This window comes from Chanodichthys erythropterus, chromosome 23 (genome assembly GCF_024489055.1).
Source record: "Chanodichthys erythropterus isolate Z2021 chromosome 23, ASM2448905v1, whole genome shotgun sequence".
Taxonomy (NCBI): domain Eukaryota; kingdom Metazoa; phylum Chordata; class Actinopteri; order Cypriniformes; family Xenocyprididae; genus Chanodichthys; species Chanodichthys erythropterus.
The window spans coordinates 1,740,772-1,762,560 of NC_090243.1; the positions used below are offsets into that span (position 1 = coordinate 1,740,772).

Here is a 21,789-nt window from a genome sequence, read left to right on the forward strand (position 1 = left end):
TGCAACGAAGAACCCCTTTCTAGTATCTATTTTAGAGAGTCCTCAAAATGCGAAGCAGGCCCCATAGGCACATTATCGTGACTGAGGGGATTCTGGGAAATTTTAGATATTTATTTAGCCCATGTGAGCATTTATTAAAAGCCTAGACGCGCTCTGATGTGTGTTGTTATTTATGCATGTTTGTGTCCATTAGAGACTTCTTCTCCATCCCACTATTTTAGTCATCCATCCATCCATCTCTTTGGGACAACCTGTTTCCTGCCGTGCATTATTTTAATCTTCAGCCTCCTCCTCCTCGTCCGAAAAAGGAAAACGTGCTATTTTACATGCACTCAAATTTATAACCTATCATTTTTTAGTCAGGCATTAGAGAAGGTACCTCATCTAAGATTTATGACTGACGGTTTCCCCCTTCCACCCCTCAATCTAATGGTATAAAAGAGACAATGTTTTAAACATTAAAATGAAAACCATTTACAACTATGATCAAAAGAGAACATTCGTGCATTAAAGTTTAAAAGGCGAGGAGAAGTATGGACGTGCGGACGGAAGAAAAGAGGACGGGGAGAGATAGAGGTAAAGAGGAGAAGACACAAGCATGCTAGTGAATACTCCTACTGAAAGAAGAAAGAGCCTTAAAGTGCTTTTGCGCTTCATTGCAAAACGCTGACCTGTAATGAATGTGAACTACTTTCCCCGCCTATATCGTTCTGATCCTCCTGTCCTCTGCCTTTTTCGAGCACTTTCTGCAGGTATATCTTAAACGTGTACTGTTTGGATGGGGTGATGGTACTTTGAGATGGCACTACTTTTATGAGTTCTAAGAACACAACAAACATTAGAAGACTGTATACCAGAAAAAAAACATTTTCATGATATCCCCTTATTGAATTTGACTTTACAGGTTCGGATTGTACTTTTTATCCCTTGGGTATTCATTTAAGTGTTTATTCTTTCAGTTTATAGATTAAAATAAATAAGTAAACAACAAAAAGCTAAAGAATATGCATAGGATGTGCATTTGATGACCAGAAGTAAAAGAATTAAAATAGACCGTTAGCATTATTTATGTAAATCTCAATAAGTAAATAAACAAATAGTTAATTAATTAATTAAATAATTTGTGGTAAAACAAAACAATGAATAAATAAATAAATAATATTAAATATAAAATCTTGATACTGATCATTAAGTACTCATACCTTGCAGATTCTGTAGGGGGAGTGTCATGATGCCACCAGCAGCAGCGGCCGCCACCAGGCCCTGTATGTTGGCAGCAGTGGGCAGAGAGAGAACCAGGCCCTGCTGTCCACCCAGATGCCCACCAGCGTTAAAGGGGATGAGAATGGGTTGGTTCAGACCCGGAGCTCCACCGGACATCACTCCACTAACCGCGGACGCCAGCTGCTGAGCAACTAGTAGAGACTGAAAGAGGGGAGTTTAACAGAAAGTTTTTCAATGTATGACTTATATTTTGTTATTTATATATATATATAAACTACCACTTAAAAGTTTGGGATCGGTAAGATTTTTAAAAGAAGTTTCGTCTGCTCACCAAGGGTGCATTTACTTAATTAAAAATACAGTAAAAACAGTAATACTGTGAAATATTATTACAATTTAAAATAAATGTCTTTACTGTCACTTTTGATTAATTTAATGCATCCTTGCTGAATAAAAGTAATAATTTCTTTAATTTCTTAAAAAAATAAAATAAAAAAAAATAATTCTTACTGACCCCAAAGTTTTGAACGGTAGTGTAAAATGTAACAAAAGATTTGTATTTTAGATAAATGCTGTTCTTTTGAACTTTCTATTCATCAAGGAATCCTGAAAAAAAGTACACAACTGTTTTCAACATTGATAATAATAACAAATATTTCTTGAGGAACTAATCATCATTAGAATGATTTCTGAAGGATCATGTGACACTGAAGACTGGAGTAATGATGCTGAAAATTCAGCTTTGCCATCACAGGAATAAATTACTTTGTGAAATACATTCAAATAGAAAACAGTTATTTTAAATTGTAATAATTTTTCACAATATTACTGTTTTTACTGTATTGTTAATTAAATAAATCAAGCCTCGGTGAGCAGACAAAACTTCTTTTAAAAACATTAACAATCTTACCGATCCCAAACTTTTGAGCGGTAGTGTATATAGTTTGTATATATATATATATATATATATATATATATATATATATATATATATAATTTGCTTTTGGATGAAAACCTTGTATGTTCAAAACTGCTACTCTTTAGGAAATGGGTAATATATATATAAAATAATTAAACTTGGTTGTAAAAGTTAATATTGTGGCTTTCAATAAGGTCAGACACTTGCATGTGTTATTATTAAATTATTAACATTTTACCAAAATCAAGCTAATATGGAGTTACATTGGAGTTATGGACCAGTATTAGAGTTTATACGGACATTATGTAGTTTGAGCAGAGAAATTTCGGAGGATTTCGGACATACGTGTTTTGTCCGTCATTAGAATGTCCGCATCTGGGGCAGTAAGTGCATCGCATTATGTTTTCTTACAGCTTTGTGGGTGGTCAGCTTTTTCTGTTATTTCACCAAAATCTCTTTTATAAAAGATAAAGTGCTTTGCACAGGCTATCTAAACCAATATTAAATATGACACAACGACAAATGCTAGATTCCTCTCAAATACATAAACATAAGCATAAACATAAAACATATATATAGTGTTTTGAGGCAGAGGTGGGGTTATGAGACTTTACTGACAGTTTGAGGATCCAATGGAGTTATGAGCTTTAATCACAAGTTGCTTTTAATATTTTTCATTGGATAAATATCTGCAAAACCCACAGACAGACATAAAGGATGACCATTGGTAATGATTTATGAAGAGAAAAATAAAAATGGAGATACAAGGTGCTAATACTCCTTCCTGCATGTCAGCAATTTTCTTACTCTCTCAATTTTACACACTGGCCACATTATCATCACTCCCATTTAGTAATTTATTGCTGTTTCTTTGGCTTGATCTTGTACAGTCAACCTGTATTACTGAGGACTTTTCTATTTAAGTCTGATTATTCAAGCATTGTTTCCTCAGTGATGAGTTTGTGTACTGACAACAGTGTTTATAAATTTATTCTCAAACTCTTTAGATCTCCACACATGAATGAAAGCTATACAGGTTTGGATCAACATTCATTTTAATCTAAGGATTTTAAAGTTAAGTAGAAGGCCAAAAACATTCCTGGTTGAAGCAGTTTCATAATTTCTGGCATGATGCAGTTTTCCTAATTTTTAAACACACACACAAAAAAAGAAAGGAATGACATCATGGAATTGAATGACTAAAAAAGATATGAGGTGCAACTATTCTATATGGGAGGATCTAGAGAAAACTTTCAAACTGAATTTGGTTCACTGATTCATTTGACTTCTGCGTGATAAGACAAGGCTTTACTCATTGCTTTAACATTTCATTTACGACAACATCTTAAATCCATTGGTAATCAGCATAAAACAACAGTATTAAAAAAAGATTGTCAAACAAACAGACAAAAAGAATGTCAAAAAGACAAAAAAAACCTTCTTATAGGACATACTGAGAGATGTAATTTGTCATTTCATTCACTTTAAACATTGACATAAAAAGAATGCAAAAAAAAAAAAAAAAATCAATTAACCAGTCAAAGGACGACAACAAAGACTCTTCTGACATAGCTGTGTGACATGCTTAATCTTGCTGTTTTAAGTGTGTGTGATGTTGGTTATTTGAGGCACAAAATCAAAGATTGTCTGCCAGCATCTCATCTCAATCTCAAAGTGAATGTCATTGTCTGGTTTGCCTCTGTGCCCATGCTGGAAATCTTTGCTTTTTGAATAAGTCAGTTTAGAAATCCATATGTTGACATATTCTTGAGAGTTAAGAATATACAGTATACGGTGCAAAAGTCTGCGGTCTGAATATTTTTTTTTATTAAGTATCTTATTCTCACCATTTTATTTCATTTAAAAAAGAAAAACATTGGAACAGTAGTGTGTATACTGAGATCAGGCGTTGCCATAAATTTAATGATTAAGAAAAAATATTTATGGCACAGATAGTTTGTTCTTCAAGGGTTAAATTAAAGACAACCTCCAAGACCCACATTTTACATGTTTATTTCAGGACTGTAGTTAATTGTACTTTTAAAAATGCAGCCATTTTAGTGTGGCTGAAATTTGTCTATAGCACTGGGTTTGGCATTTTCGTCCAAATTATCTAACTCTTAATGGCCCATTCTGAGCTCCATTCATGGTACAGAGGAAATTATTAAAAGGGCACTTGACCTAAACAACAGAGCTCAACAGCCTCCATCAGTCTGAAAATGACTTAAACTGGTTTCAGAAACTGCTTAGACTAGTCTTACAAGTTAGTCATCTAACTCGTTTCTTTTTTAAGTTAGTTACATAAAAAGGTAGATTGGTCTAATTTGAATCTGAAAAGTACGACTGATTAACTGCTTGTTGGTCAGACTAGTTCTTATAGGGTTAGATCACCGAAAAAAGAAAATTCTGTCATTTATTACTCATCCTCATGTCGTTCCACACCCATAAGACCTTTGTTCATCTTCGGAACGCAAATTAAGATATTTTAGTTGAAATCCGATGGCTCCGTGAGGCCTGCATAGGGAGCAATGACATTTCCTCTCTCAAGATCCATAAAGGTACTAAAAACATATTTAAATCAGTTCATGTGAGACAGTGGTTCCATATTAATATTATAAAGTGACAAGAATATTTTTGGTGCGGTAAAAAATAAAAATAAGGACTTATATCTTGATGGCCGATTTCAAAACATTGCTTCAGGAAGCTTTGGAGAATTATGAATCAGCGTGTCGTATCAGTGGTTCGGAGCGCCAAAGTCACATGATTTCAGCAGTTTGGCAGTTTGACACGCGATCTGAATCATGATTCGACACAGAAGAATCATAACACTCCAAAGCTTCCTGAAGTCGTTATTTAGTTTTTTTGGCGTACCAAAAATATTCTCGTCGCTTTATAATATTAATATTCAACCACTGTACTCACATGAACTGATTTAAATATGTTTTTAGTACATTATTGGATCTTGAGAGAGGAAATGTCATTGCTGGATATGGAGGCCTCACTGAGCCACCAGATTTCAACAAATATTCTAATTTGTGTTCCGAAGATTAACGAAGGACTTACGGGTGTGGAACGACATGAGGGTGAGTAATAAATTACATTATTTTCATTTTTGGGTGAACTAACCCTTTAAGACTCAATCTCAAGTTAGCAACTATGTTTATGCAACTGGCCCCTGGATAAACTTAGAGCTTAGGATAAACTTTATAGAACACAGAGTCCATTTGATATGATGCTGGTTAACCAGAGGATTATATAATATGGGGATATCTTTATGTTAATTCATAGGCTTTTTGGTAGAAAGATTTTTTTTCTGCACAACTAGATGCCACTGATTTTTAAGACTTGGTACAAAACATGCCCCACAAATTTACCTGTCATTATTTATTCTTTTATTTTTAAACATTTGCACTGAAATTAATCAGTGATCACTGGAATGTTCTTCATGTACTCTTTATTTGATTGAAATGAAGATGCTAAATGATCAATCACGACACTTAAAATTACCTGTCCTCATAACTTCATACAGATTTTTTTATTAATACTAAGAAAATAATCAAAATATACCTCTTTAAGGTTTTACAGCTGTGCCCCTACTTTTGTCAATATTGTCAGATATTTATGAAAACATTTAAAAATCAGGCAAATCCATGTTTCACATTCATAACAAATCATATTCCATCTGCTAGTATCTGGTGATTTTCGTAGCTTTTTGTTCAGTAATCAGTAATAAAAATAATTTTGTTTATATTTTGTGCCTGAAAATGTAAATACATTGTTTGGGAATTTTATACAATTTCCCTAATTTTAAGCAGGTCATACGAATACCATAAAACACACATTTAGTGAGAAAATGGAAAAAGCAAGAGATTGCACCGAAGTATGGAAATGAACAGATTAATATCTCCTTGATAGAAAAACTTGCATTTATTAATTGTTTTATTTAATAATTATTTATTTATGTACTTGAAACAAGTTAGATTTTAAAACTTTTTTTCTGATCATCAATCATCAGTGGAACATGTTTATAGATAACGTGATGAACTACAACTGTGGTTACTTTATAGGACACCTGTATGAACATGATGACAACTGACGTCACGCATCCACAAAAACACAAGGAATCTAACTGTGATGAAATAAAACTTTAGTTGTTACCATTTTCATGGGATTTTGCCAAGGATTACAAACTATTGTGTGGTGTCCAGCAGAATGCCTGTGTCAGGAATCATGGGAGGGCCATATACTCCTGACTCAGCATGAAAACCAGATCTTCTCTCTTTCTTTTTTCATGTTAGATTCACTAATGGCTCACAGTTTTCCCATCAGCCCTCTCTCTAAGCGACAAGGCAGCTGACAAACTGATCTGAACCCCAGCGTGTCTGTGAAATGGGATCCCCCAGGATCAAAACACACTTTAAAATGGCTGAACAACTCCTCACTTAAAATACCCTTGGGATGTTTAAGTCACGCTACCACATCGCTGCTCCTAAATGTCCATTTACATACACTAAATACACTTTTCAAAGATATTGTGGCATATTTAAAAAAAAGGAGTCTTGTTGAAGATTTTGTTTTTCATTGTACATGTGCATTCTGTATTTTATAAAAAAAAATGTTTATGTAAAATTTTGTTTCTTTTGTTAATATTGTCTTAAACATACATTCTAACATAGATGTTGTATAAAAAAAATGAAAATACCATGTCAGCTTTTGGTGCATTTTTTTTGTTCTGTTGTTCTGTATTGTATTTTCTAGTTAAATTGGATATTCATTCAGAAAACATTCATCTGAACTTGATCTTGAATCGCATCGTGAAAAGTGGGTGTTGGAGGGCTTGGTGACGTCAGTCGTTTTAGCGAGTCACTTTGATTAATTTTACACAATAGGACAAGGAACATGTTTAAGGAATGTTAAAAGACTTATGTTAATGTTAAGGAATGTTAATTTTGACTTTAAACCATCCAAGGCATGATAAAACATGAGAAATAAAAAGACTAATTTAATAGAATCAGTACTGAATGAATGAGTTTCCAAGAACCTTTGACCCATAAGCAACATGCCATACATTCTTGATTTGGCTTTTGGGATTAAATTACCTTTTTCTACCCCTCCCACATCTCATCCCTCTTTCTAATAAGAAGAACGGAGGGAACGGCTCAGCGGAGGAAACACTGAAAGATTACTCGTAATCAGACTGATAGCAGTGTGTGCGAATGAAGCCAGAGGCACAGGAAAGAGTCGGACCCATGTAGGGCTAACTGCCCTCTTACTGATCCAGTTCCGTAATGGCAGTGCACACAATATCCGTCTCTAGAGTGAGAATCCATCAAAACATATTGATCCAGAAACAAGGGAATTGGCCATGGCACAGAGAGAGAGCAGTGTGGCTGAAAAGTGTTTGTTTCTGTGGGACTGTCCTGACAGGGTTCATCTATTAAGGCAGAGCTCAGGGGAATGAGAAGACAAGGGCTTGGACATCGCTGTGGTGTGTTGAGCTGGATATGGCAACAGACAATGATCATTCTCCATCTTTTGAAAGAGCTTGTTTGTTCTACTCATTCTAAAAAAGACCACAGTTGATTTTCTGTGAGTATGTGCGTGTCTATTTGTTTTATTGGGACAATGGTTAGGTGTTGGGTTGGATGGTATGGTCCCTGAAGTCATCATAAAGTCTTCAAAATTACTTCTTTTATTTTTTTCCTTTAAAAGAATAGTTCAACAAAAATCACCATCCTGTTATTCTAAAAATATATACCTTTTTTTTTTATTCTGCAGAAGAAAAAAAATAAAATAAAAAGTTATCTGTGCTTCTCCCCATACAATTTCAATGAATGGGAATGAGGTTTTTCAAGTATCAAAAAAGGCAAAAACATCATGAAAGTAGCTTATATGACTTGTGCACCATCTATAAGTTTTCAGAAGCCATTTAATAGATATGTTTGAGAAACTAAAAGATGTTATTCACTGTTACTTTTCTCATGGACATTTTAAAGTGTGTTCAATGTCCAATTTGTGAACATTCTTTTTAATCAATTGGTTTGATTCTGACTCATAAAACCAGTCTGAATTGATTTAATTGATTTCTCAAATTCAACTCACTGACTCAGTAGAGAAAATAATCAGTGAATAATAACAACATACATTTATTAATTTCATCAGTTATATACATATATATATAACTGTTATAATAACAATAACTTTTATAATACTTTTAGGGTGCTTTTTTAAAAGTTGAGAACTTTGGCCCCCCATTTATTGTAACTGCATGGAATATAAATACACTATTTAAAATATCTTTTCTGATCAAGAGGAAAAAAAAGTTACAGTATACAGGTGTGGAAAAACACAAGGTTGGGTAAATGATGACAAAATGTTCATTTTGGGTGAACTATCCCTTTAAGGCCAAACAAGTAAATATCAATACTATGCCAGGACTACACAAGTTCTACAATTGTACCCGCAAACTCCAAAGTGGTGAAAAAGGTGACATGTTTACAAAGTAAATAGCAGTAGGGGGGTCTGGGAGTATCCTGCCCCATTATTTATTTATTTATTTTTTGTGATTTTAACATGTAAACTAAGCATTCTGGTGCACTCTGACAAGAAAATAAATAGAAAAATAAAAATTTGCTTCAAGTAAAAAAAAAAAAAAACATTCATTGACACTAGGGCTGGGCACTGACACAAATTTCAAAATTGGATTTGATTTTGATTCAGAAGCTTGCTATTTGATTTCAATTTGATTACCTTCAATTCAATATTGATTAACTTGGGGTCTATCAGGTCCAGCACATCGCAAATTTCCTCAAAGAAAAAATATCTCTCAAATAATGATGTAAACTATACAGGGAACCACAGCTGGTACATCATTATATTATTAAAGGTTAAAATTAATTGATTTGTAAGCTACTTACATATAAATTACACATAATGAAGTTTTTATAAAAATGTTATAATACATTTTTAATGACATAACTATGTTTCTACTCATTTTTAATATCGGCCTACACTAAAAAAAACCTCTTTGAACGAACATAAAAAAATCATGCAAAGGATTTCCACATGATGTACTTACGTTGGGTCAACTTAATTTATTAAGGTTGATTCAACTTATTTACTATGGTTGGGTACAGCTTGACAAAACAACTGACTAAGGAAGAATCCTGTAAAATGTAAAATAGTTATGTCCAACTTACTCAATTCAATCATGGACAGTGGTTCCACATGATTGGGACAAGTAAAATCCAATAGAATCAACCACGTTAAATTAACTAGAATCAATTGTGTTTATTTAAAATAAAATAAATAAAAAGCAATAAATAAATAAATAAAAAATAAATTGTTTTCATATACATATTTTTACAATTAATTATTCTTGTTTCATTTTGTGAATTATATAACTATAATTATATATGTCATACTGGATTCATCCTAAATTGCCTTAACCAAAAACATTGTAAAGCCTATATTGATCATAAATCCACTGGTGGCAATGGTTTTACAACTTACAATGCTTTTGGGAACTGCAACCCAAAACACTACCACAGTGATTACTTTTACTATTAAAGTAATTCGAAAGTTTGTTAGCAGGTCCTCAACCCAAGCACAAGTGCAACACTTCACCACAATGGTAACCCTAAAACTATTAATTAACAGAAACTTTTAAATACCAACATAATAGAACAGTAAACATTGAAAAGTCTTTCCATTTTCTCATCTTCCTAAAAACTGCTTAAAATAACACTTTATTTCAACATTTACACTCCTAGTTCAGCCCCTTTGCAAAGCATGATGGGAAGTAAAAATCCTGTTTGATTGAGTCCTGGTTGGGTTTACTTGATTGAAACATGTTATTTCAATATGAAAACATCAAGTTAAGTCAAACAGTAATCGTTTCAAGTCAATTTAACATGAATCAATCACATTTAAACCAGAAACCTGATACAATGGTGTTGAATCAAAATAAATTGTTTAAATAAAGTGAACAGCATCAAAAATCATTTTTTAAGTGTAACATTTAAATGGTGGCTGCCATAAAACGGTTTTATACATTCAATATTGAAGCACATGTTAAGTACAATAAATATGCAATAGCCTATAGTCACAGTGGATATATATAAAAATGCTCCTCTTTAAGTTTATTTTTGTAGCTGACTAACAAGCTTTTGGACATTGAATGGCTTTTCTGAGGTAAATGTGACAATAAATGTGACATTTTTACAAGCTGTTTTATTGACGCTTTTACGCGGTTGAAACTGATTTCAGTAAGTTGTGCTGTATCTTTCATCATATCTTCATTCATGTTTATTTCGTGTTGTAAAGCGGAAGAGATGATCGGTTCATGTGTCAGTCACGCCACAGAGCGCCAAGAAATATCACGGCAGATTGAGAGACGTCTGGTCTCCAGTCTATGGGAAAGTAGCCCATTTTCGATTCTTGTGAGGTTTATTGTGCCTGCAAATTTATCCTGACACCAACAGCTAACAGCTGGATTTGTGAAGTTTGTGAGGTTGAGGGATTAAATATTTATTAGATATTCAAAGACTTGTTTAAATTACATAAATGTGTATTTTCTGAATGCCGACAGTATATGAGAGAGTATTATACAGTTTTCCTTTTTATTACTAATAACATTAATAAAATGCTATAATACAATTTCATGTAGCACTTCCTGTCTTTGTTTAATAGTTCTGCTAAATAATTCCCGCTTTCAACACTTATAGGCCTAATTATTGGCCAATGCCAATTTCAGCGGATATTTCAGCCTTAGTGATAGTTATCAGTTGACCACTAATGTCAGGTTTTGCCACACTACTTAAGCTATTTTTTGTAGTAGCTGGTAACTACACTAGGCATATCATTTTAAAAGCAGCTGAGCCACTTCTGCACTACTGAAAAATGTTAAGTTAGTAGCAATGCTACTTTTAGTTAGTCGAACAGGCCAGTGTTGAGGAGTAACATTTGGGTAATGCTAACTCACAATCAGTCTGGCTCCATTCTAGTACGTAACACCCACTTTACATGATCCAATCAATTGGTAATTGATCAAATCGAATGCGAATGCCATTTCACATTGACATTAATGTAATGGTGTGAGGGGAAAAAGTGTGTGTTCTCACCTGTGGTCCTAGAGGGTACGTGGGGTGAGATTGACCCATATGACCATGTTCTGTGGGACTGCTGCTAGCATCAGACTGAACTGAACCAACACGACCACCTGAGAGAGACAGAGAGAGAGAGAGAGAGAGAGAGAGAGAAAGCAAAACTTATTTGTCCATTCTTAAAGAATAAAATCCTTTTTCAATAAATTCCTCCATTTTCCCCTCCCATAACCACATATTCAAACACTCAGAGACAGTATCATGCTGTGACGGCAGTGAGCCCTCAGTAGGGTGCTCTGTAACTGCTGCCGTAAAGCGTTTTACCAATAAAAGAGCCTGCACAACATGTGTTTTCTGCTAAACACACATCAGCACTGTTACATACACGTCACGGCTTATCCTTAATTCCGCGACTCAAACCACACATCAATTTACATGCTTGAGTTCTGCAGTGTCAACATACACACATTTAAACACGCACACATACACAGGGCTGACATGAGATACTGCGCTTCACCACAGATACTACACACCTGCAGTGTTATTTTAGTGTTATTGAGATACTATTATACAGTAGTTTTTATCAATATTTTTGATTAGTTTTTCTTTTTTTCTTTTCTTCAGTATAAGAGACTTTTTATAAAAAAAAAAAAAAAAAACATCATAACTTTTGAACTAGTGTATTTTTGTGGTAACTGGCTGAATGTTACAGATGGTGTCCATTGAGCTTAACTTGAACCTGGAACATTGGGACTCATTCACTAACCGTGTATATGCATATATTTGTGTGTAACATCTGCATATGAAACTTCTGACAAATCAATTACAAAGTACACAATAAAATATATTCCAGGAGTGGCCTTTGTAACAACTAATTTGTTAAGCTATACATTCTAAACCTTTATTATTTTTATTAGAATAGAATGACCAAATGACTCAACCAATGTCTCAACATGATTCAATTGTGTGTATTCATGGTCGATATAAACAGCATAATTTGCTTTAGCATAAAGCATAATTTGCTTGACTCAAAGACTTTGCTATACTCATATCAGGTTGCTTGCCGGTTTTGAAGACAGTATTTAATCTTTTTTTATTATTTATTTACATACAATAGCTCAAGGAATCTGGCTGGTTGATCATCTTTCAGCAATGTTAAAGAGTCGACATTAGGCTGGTATCAGAGTTCAAAGTTCATCACAGTGACTTGAATAAAGCATCATTCAAATATGTTATCATGTATAATTAACTCATAGAGCTTATGCCATGCCATCAAAGTCTATTTAACCAGTCAGAAAATGATCAGGTAAGGTCTCTGAGGTTAATGCTGTTTTTTAAAAGGGTGTCTGCTATAGCTAATCATCTATTTTTGCAGTGCTCTGCCTTTGGTTCATGGTCAAGGCCGGATTCTACTCAAATCCAACCTATTGCTTTTTTCTACTCTTTTTTCCTTTCTTTCCTTCTTTCAACAGTTGTACCACAAAACACTGAGTAGATTAAAACTAATACTGACAAAAAAAAAAAGTTTGCTGTAACTTTTTTCATTACTACATTTTTAACAGGTACTGAGTCTGTTCCTACATTTCCATGTGGTTCTTGTACATTTAATAACTAGGAACAGGAAGGCAGTGGCCAAAGAAAAACAAAGCAACTGATTTTAAATGGTTCTTCGCTTACAGAGGCTTCTCTGAGAATCACCATGGTAACATATCCTCATTATTCCCGAGATCACTGGAGGGTAAAGACCTGTCTCCCTGGCCTAATCTTACACACACACACACACACACACACACACACACACACACACACACACTGATCAAACCTAATAAAAGAGTTTGTAATCAAGCTACGCAGCACACTTATAAAGAACATCTGCTGATGACCGCTCACCTAAGGGATGCTTAAACCCACTGTTGTTTGGTTAGCGGTCAGCCGTTCTGATGTTGCTTTTATACACCACAAGCTTATGATTAGTTAGTTCTGGTTTCCTCCAAATGTCTGCAAAAACATAAATCTTGCCTGCGAGAGCCAGAGAAGTAAAGTCAATACTAAATGTGTCATAACTCAAAAATGAAATCATGTAGTTTGGACTGTTTCTGAGACAGTAAACAGTGTTCTTGTGTTGGATGGTGTTCTTTGTGTAAGGCTTGATCATTGAGTATTATTACACATCAATCAATCAATCAATAAATCAGTCAATCAATCAATCAATCAAATCAATCAGTCAATCAGTCAATCAAACACAACAGACTGAAAGATGTGACTTTAATGTTATGATGCTTAAATTAATAATTTTTCAAATTAAAATAACAAAATGGAACTAAATTATATAAAAGTTTTAATATAAATATATTCTAAAATATGAATGATTAAATTATTTAAAAAAATAAATAAAATATATTTAACCTAATTCATTTTTAATTAAACAAAATCATTAATAACAATACAGTCCGGCCATGTCTGTGATGCTGCACCAGTTTAATAATGTCTATATTGTTCATATTTAATTACACCCTACATTTTCACATTAATTTATATGCTGTTTAAAAGTCCGTAAGATTTTGTTTGTTTATTTTTGAAAGAAGTCTCTTATGCTCACCAAGGCTGCATTTATTTGATCAAAAATACTGTAAAATACAGTAAAAATCAGTAATATTGTGAAATATTATTGTGATTGCAAAGCTGATTTTTCAGCATCATTACAGTAGTCTTCAGTGTCACATGATCCTTCAGAAATATATATTAAAAGATTAATAAAGCAAGAAGATGACACAAACAAAGTTTTTGCATTATTACCAATGTTTTTGTAATTGTGGGATGATCACATATTATCACAGCGATCTTTTGTCATGTATTTGATGTTCCAGATGAGCGACAGCACTAATGATGCTGCAAAGATGCGTTTGTCTCAAAGTTTGGCAAATGACAAACATCAGACTCCATTATCATATGTTCACGAGCTCAATATCAAAAATCAAAAACAAAGCCGATTCCGCGTCTAATCAAAGGAGTCGCTCTGCTGCATAATTGATGAGGAGCATAGCATTGACAGAGCACATGACAATATCATATATAAATAATGCTTCCGTTACGCATTGATGCTTTTGGTGTAACTTGGCGAGTTGTGAATAATATATCGCGTCTATAAGTAAAGCAGCAAAGCGTGGCCTATTGAACCAGTGTCTTTCATTGGTTGAGTGGGGAACGCTTGATCCCTTTGCAAATAATAGTAAAGTTAACACATTTTAGTTGAACGGGCTGCGAAAGAGGGGGGATCAATAATGAATAAATGTACAGGCCCCTCATCTCAGGGGGGTTTCGGTGTGTTTTTTTCCCCCTCCCTGCAACAAAATTAAAAAGCCGAAGGAGGAGTGATGGGGTGTCTGGGGATTATCAACAGCGATTCACTCCCATTACCCAATCCCATTGTTCTTATGACCTGTTTATTAAAACAGCCTGTGCCTTAAGTGGATTACCCTTCAAGCACTGAAGATATCTTACGTCTAAAGTACTGATATACACTCTAGCTGAGAAGAAATTTTCCTGGGAAGTATCCCTTCCCTCAACCAAGCTAAATGCCATGTACTAGCAGCCAAACTGCTAGTACTAGTTATTGTTTGAGTTTAAAAGCCTGAGGGTGTTTCGATAAACTCGCAGACAACGAGTCCAAAAGAATACGCATACATGCTTCTCAAGGTTGACAGACTTACAGCACACGGCATCCCAAAGAAACCACTTATCAAACCGCCAAAGACCATTATGGATACTCAACCTCGCTCACTAATTTATAAAGGTATTGATAATTGAGCATATTTTCAAACATTTGCCCATCCTCCTACACAGCAGGCAACATGCACTAACAGGCCGTGTTTCTCTGAGATGGTCAGACAGTGTCTCATTTGTAATCTCTTCAGTGTAGCCCTATCTATAGTAGGTTAAACACAACAGAGACCCAGACCGACAGTAAGAGGGGGAAACCTCACCTAGTGAATCTGGATGTGCCAGCTCTGATAAAGTGGCTAAGACAGCAAGAGGTCAGAGTTCAACTTTTTTTTTTTTTTTATTTCATATAAAAGTGTCCTTAACACAAGAGTGAGAAAAAGACCTGTGAATTGTCTTATGAGATGTTATGTGGACTGCATACGTATATATATATATATATATATATATATATATATATATATATATATATATATATATATATATATATATATATATATATATATATTCTGTCATCATTTACTCACTCTCAAGTTGTCCCAAACCTGTATTCATTTCCTTCTTCTGTTGAACACAAAGGAAGATATTTTAAAGAAAGTTTGTAACCAGGCTGCTTTGAGGCACCATTGACTTCCATAGTAGGTAAACAATACTATGGAGGTCAATGGTGCCCGAGAACTGTTCGGTTTCCCAATTTTCATTTTTGGGTGAATTATCCCTGTTTCTGGGTCAGAAACAGTATACATCACAACTTAACATTGTTTCAAAATTTCAAAAGAACATAATTTATTTTAAAATGTCTAGGTTACAAATGTACTGTAACCCTGGTTCCCTGAGTAGGGGAACGAGACACTGCTTCTGACAAGAAGCTATGGAGAACGCCTCAGCATGACCAGTGTCTGAAGCACATATCAAACACGACATTATAAATGGCTGCAATAGCCTATTAAGTCAATACCGGTGCGACCAGAGTATAAATGGGTGCCTGAAGTACACGTCATCCACTTCTTTGTCTGAAGGAGATATATAGAAGGCATACCAGAAGCATAGCAATGAGGCACAGTGTCTTGTTCCACTTCTCAGTGAACGTCTAAATTATATTTGTAACTTAGAAATTCCCTTTTTGAATGGGATCTGACAAGACGCTATGGGGAACAAATACCCACTCCGCCATGCTGAGGGGATGCATGCTTAGCAGCCTAGGCTCTACTTAAAAAAGGAGTCACATATGCCAATGTTCACACCAGCAGCTGTCTTCCCCACAGCCATAGCCCAAGCTACCCAAACATACGGCAAGAGTATGCAGGGCCGTAAAGAGTCTCAGCCCACGAGCAGCATAAAGTCTCTGTATCATATATCATCAATACCTGAAAAGGATACAGCCACGGATTAAAATAACAATCCTGGTTGGCCTGGTAAGCTTCACCCTCGTCAGCCATATCCTGCTCTTTGTCACTCAAAGCCAGAAGAATGTTGGCTGATGGATCAGAGGATGTGAGTGACAACACATCCTAGTCCAGCAGATAACTCTCGTCAGCCGCTGAAGAACGAGAGAAGTCCATACCTCTCTCAAATTCTTCGGCAAGCTACACCTGTGAGCTCCACAAACACATTCTCTTCTTCGCCTTGCCAGAAGCAGGTCCTGATCCTTGGGGCACAGATTCTCCCAGATTTGTCCCAATTCTCTCGAGAAAAGGGACAAACGAGAGTTGAGTTTCTTCATGGAGAAACTCTTGCAATGCTCTCATTCAGCCCCCTCGAGGACAGAGCTAGCAAATAACACACAGGTCATGTGAGTCATCAGGATAAAGCTGACTCGGATGCACACAATTCCTAAAATGCTTCGCACTAACGCTACCCATAGTCGCCTTCAACACGTCACAAATGATCCCTTAAGACAAAGAAGAGGATGACGTGTATTTCAGCTGCCCCTTTATACTCTGGTCACAATGGTACTGATGTCATAGGCTGTCATAGGCAAATGTTCTTGTCGCATTTGACACGTGCTTGAGACACCGGTCATGCTGAGGTGTTCCCCATAGCGTCTTGTCAAATGCAGTGCAAGTTCCTTTTCGAAAGGGAAATCATTTTTTTGTAACATTATAAATGTCTTTACTGTCACTTTTGATCAATTTAATGCATCCTTGCTGATTAAAAGTATATTCATTCATTTAATAATTAATCACATTAATTAAACGCCTTCAGTTTCACTGGTCACTTGAGTGGTAAAGATCCAGTGAGGTTGAACAGGCCCAATGCAATGAGTCTGCAAGGAACCAAAACGGCATTAATTGATCTCATCTATATTACATTTCAATGCCGAGTGAACACCCCACACCCAGCCGCCAAGGACAGCTCCTGCAAAATTACAAAAGCCAATGTTTTTGTTGTCATCTCGTTTAGTGCCAAATCACTCGCAGATGGCAACACTAAATCGACACGGCTGAATTAAAGAGTCATTGTCGAGTGCTCAGTTGGCATTCACCCCCGCAGACATTTATGAATCAATTTTTCCTTCCATAAAAAAGGAGCTTTAACAATTTCAAAGGAAATACATTATGTCATAACTTCAGTGATGGTGAGAGATGCTCTTTCAGGCTATTCAGAATCGACAGACCCCCAAACCTCATCTTAAACAACCCACACGTGTGTGTCCGCTTTGTGATCTTTCGTCTATTTATCATCTCATTCACTATCATGCAGTTAAACCAATTTGAATTTCAAAGTGCACGGTAAGTGTCCCACTTGCTTTTGTGTCATCTAAAAGGCACGATAAACTGAAACAGGCCATAAATGTGTAGAGTTATAACAAAATAGAGTCTGCATCATATCTGCATTATCTATTGATCCAACCAATCCAACTGAAAGACATGTTCAGTGGTGTATTGATCTTCCCCATTCGGATCTAAAATATGACTGAGATTGAAGCCACTGTAAATACAAATCATTAAGCCTGATGCAGTGACCTCTTTGAAACACATTAAACTGTATTGGCACAGAGCATATGATTTGATTCATAATTTTGCTTAGGGCACATAACACACTTTAATTTTTAAGCACCGCTGATGTATTGTTGACCACGGGATCAATCAAAGTTAAAACCCATGGTAGACAATAGAATGCACTGGTGCAACAGAGAGTTTAAAGTTTAAAGCCCTGGCCACATGAATGACAGGTCACATTTAACACAATTGTAAATCTTATCAATAATCAACCAATTGTGTTCAAATTGTTGGGTTATTGATTTTCTTAATGTGGCAGTTGAAACCAGGGAAATAGACACAGGCAATGATTGGAATGGAGTACTAGCCTGCTAACTCCATATAGCAAATAATATTGAATTGAATACTGCACACATTTTTGTAAAGCATGTAAATAAGTATTATGTATGATAAACATGTCAAACAGTAGTGATAAAATGTAGTGGCTTACTTGAGTGTAATCCATGTATAATACGCATAAAACCATATAGGATATAGAGAATTTTTAATATAGTTGTATCAGCCAAAATTGGATATTTATTTGTGCATGCTCATATCAGCTTTTTTTTTATTTTTATTAAAATTACTTTTGCAATAATCTTCACTTACAGTTAATTTTCATAAATAACATAGATTTAATAATTAAAATATGTAACATTATTAAATGTAATCTTTAGCAAATCTCACAATAAATATACATTTTTAATATTCTACGTTATAATGTTGTGATGTCTAAATTCACTTGTAGCATTTTTGTGTTTTATTTTTTTATTTAGACAAAATTATATAGAATTTCAATATGAGCCATTTATCGGTTATCTGCCACTTAATGAAAATAATTATCGGCTTATCTGTATCGGACAAATTTTTAATAAAACAAAAAACACGTAAGTTCGACTCAAATGCACTACATTGTGGGATATATTATTTCATTGTACTATGTTGTATTCTGCATATTTTGACAAATGTCACCTATCTAGGTAATCCATGCATACTGATGATTTGTACATTATGCACATACTTTAAGATGCAAAAATAATATGAGTATGCTATTCTGAACATGGTAGCGCGATGAACTGATATAGAGAAGTCGGGGATGAATAAAGCAGCAGACATTGACAGATATGAGATAAATTTATATATTTTCTTATCCTCCTAATGGACATGCAGAGAAATCCTAACCTATTTCTACAAGATAAAAATGTATCTGGTGTCAACAACCAGCACTAAATTGATTAATCTAAATGATGGGGCCATATATCTGTATGACATGTCAAAGTACACAGCTTCTTAATCTAAATCTCCTTGTGGACAAAAATACTCCCGCTAAACTAAAAAATCCTGCTAAACACTCAATGACATAGGAAGGTGCTCTTTCACCAAGCTTAATAAGAGGAAACTTTCAATTCCCAACAGCAGAAAAATTAGTTCAGAATTGCATTTTTTATATAACATATAAAATAAAATATAAAATATACAAACATGGGGATCGATCAATGTAACTGAGAACGCTAGAGGGGGAGGAACCGATGTGAAGACAAAAGTAGAGAAAAGGGAGAAAAGAAGAAAACAGAATTAAAGCAGGGGGCAGAAGAAAGGGCATTTATGTTATCAAAAGAGTGATAGAAACTCACAGAACCCATCTGTGAGAAAGGACGGATAAAAAAGGCAAAGGAAAGACCTGAAAAAAAGGACAGGGTGTTGATTTTGCGTGATCTGAACATTAACACACAAACGGCCACATCTGTTGAAGAAGCCTTTCCTCTCTCTCATCCTCAGGCAATGTCAACTCGATTACCGCAGGGTTGAAAGAGACAAAGATCCATCCACATGACTCCTCATCCTTTTAGGCCCATCTGCAAAGCCAGGATGTGAGGCCAACCCTTTTAAAGCAAAGACAGAAAAATGCCAGGGTCGCCATGCTTTTCACTGACGCCGAGCTCTTCCTAAATTACCTTAAGCATATTTGTGGCAAATAGGATTCCGCCTTCTGACCTCCAACATTGTCCGTCTTCAGCGTAAGGTCTCTCCTTATTTCGCCGTTTTTGTGAGGCATCTCTTTGAGTGCATCCTGTATTCTTTTTCTATACGTATTCTTTTCGGCTCTCATGTGGCGATTTAACACACGCTCTCTGACTTTTTGTGAATAAGAATATTAATAGCTATTTGCAATCGTGGCAAGAAAATAAGGGACATATTTTTCATTATTTTTAACACGTCAAAGTAGAATCCTTCACGCTGTAGAGCTGTAAAAGTCTTTGTACTTGGAAGTAAAAGCTCGTTCATCTTGTACTCTCGGGTGTAGTCTGTATTCCATAGCATGTTTGCTTGTCTTTGTCGTGCAAAAGTCACGGCTTGCGGACTAGCAAAGCAGAAGCAACAAAAACTAAAATAATAACAATTACATTATTCCATCTTGTTTACTCTCCTTCTAATTGACCCTTCGCAAAGACCCGCCCCCCTTAGTTACTGTTGCGTTGTCTGACAAGCCATAGTGCTGTCATGCCACTCAGAGTGAAAAAACACGTCGACAGACAAGACAGAGCAGGTTACTTATGATATTAAACAAAGTCCCAGCTTTCAAATTGTGTAATTTTTAAAGTTTTGTGGCTCTTTAATGTGCCGTGACAGATCGCTGTAGCGCCTCAGCTCAAGCAGCTCATGAACCGATCATCTCTTCCTACTAGTTCATTTATAGCATCAAATAAACATGAATGAACATCAGAAGGAATGTTGTTTCAAATGCGGGAAGACGTCAGGACACACTATTTTTCAAGTTCAAGTACACCGAGGTTAATCTTCGAACTCCTGACTGCTTTGTCGGACAAAATGGCGGATTCGGCGTTATGATTGGTTAGATCGCTTGTCAATCAAACTCCCGGCAAAGGGTCAATTACAGTCCAATTCTATGTTTCCACGTTGTTCCTTTTAAAAAATAGAAAATTTTGCTTGCAACCTCAGAATGTCTGTATCCCCATACTACTTATTTCAGTAAAAATACTGGTTTTCACGTTTGTCATTTCTTGCAAGTGTGTCATTTCTGTCAGTGTTTTTAGCGTAAATGCAAGTGGGGGTTTATAGGAGCCTGTGGGGGTGACAACAAGAACTCTGTGGATGGTGTTAGCAACACGCCAGATGCCCACATGTCATGGCCAGCATATCGCCCACTTACCCCAAGGCTGTACAGTCACACTTGTGTCCATCCCTCCCCCTAACGCAGACATCTTTCACAGGCGTCTACATACAAATATGAGTAAAATAAAATATGCCTTTTAGTTCAGTATGTATACTACCATTCAAAAGTTTGTGGTCAGTAAGATTTTTTTCCTTTCTTTTTTTCTTTTTACTTTTATTCTTTTATTCTTTTTTTTATTATTATTCAGCAAGGATTAAATTAAATTGATTGAAAGTAACAGACACATAATTATATATAACAAATGATTTCTATTTCAAATAAATGCTGTTCTTTTAAATTTTATATTCTTTATATTCAAAGAATTTTTTTTTCCCTTGAGCACCAAATCAGTATTTTAGAATGATTTTTAAAGGATCATGTGACAATGAAGACTGTAATGATGCTAAAAATTTGCCATCACAGAAATAAAATACATTTTAAAATATATTAAAATAGAACACTTTTTTTTGAAATTGTAATAATATTTCACAACATTACTGTTTGTATTTATGTACTGTAGCATCAGTGATCTATAGGAGACTTCAAAACATTTTAAAAACCTTATCAACCCCAAACATTTTAGCCCAAAATTTTAAATGAATAGTTCTGCTAAAAATGATTGGTCCATTCAATATTATCAGCAGCTTTATTGTGTTGCTCGGGAGC

General features: G+C 35.1%; 1 protein-coding gene across 1 annotated transcript in view; it reads right to left on the reverse strand.

Annotated features, from left to right (window-relative positions):
• pou6f2 (POU class 6 homeobox 2) overlaps window positions 1-21,789 on the reverse strand; it is a 120,220-nt gene that overhangs the window by 88,277 nt on the left and 10,154 nt on the right. The window contains exons 2-3 of the mRNA XM_067378607.1: window positions 11,266-11,363; window positions 1,203-1,425 (exon numbers count right to left, since the gene is read on the reverse strand). Of these exons, the coding sequence (XP_067234708.1) occupies window positions 1,203-1,425; window positions 11,266-11,363 (321 nt within the window). The remainder of the gene's footprint in view (window positions 1-1,202; window positions 1,426-11,265; window positions 11,364-21,789) is intronic.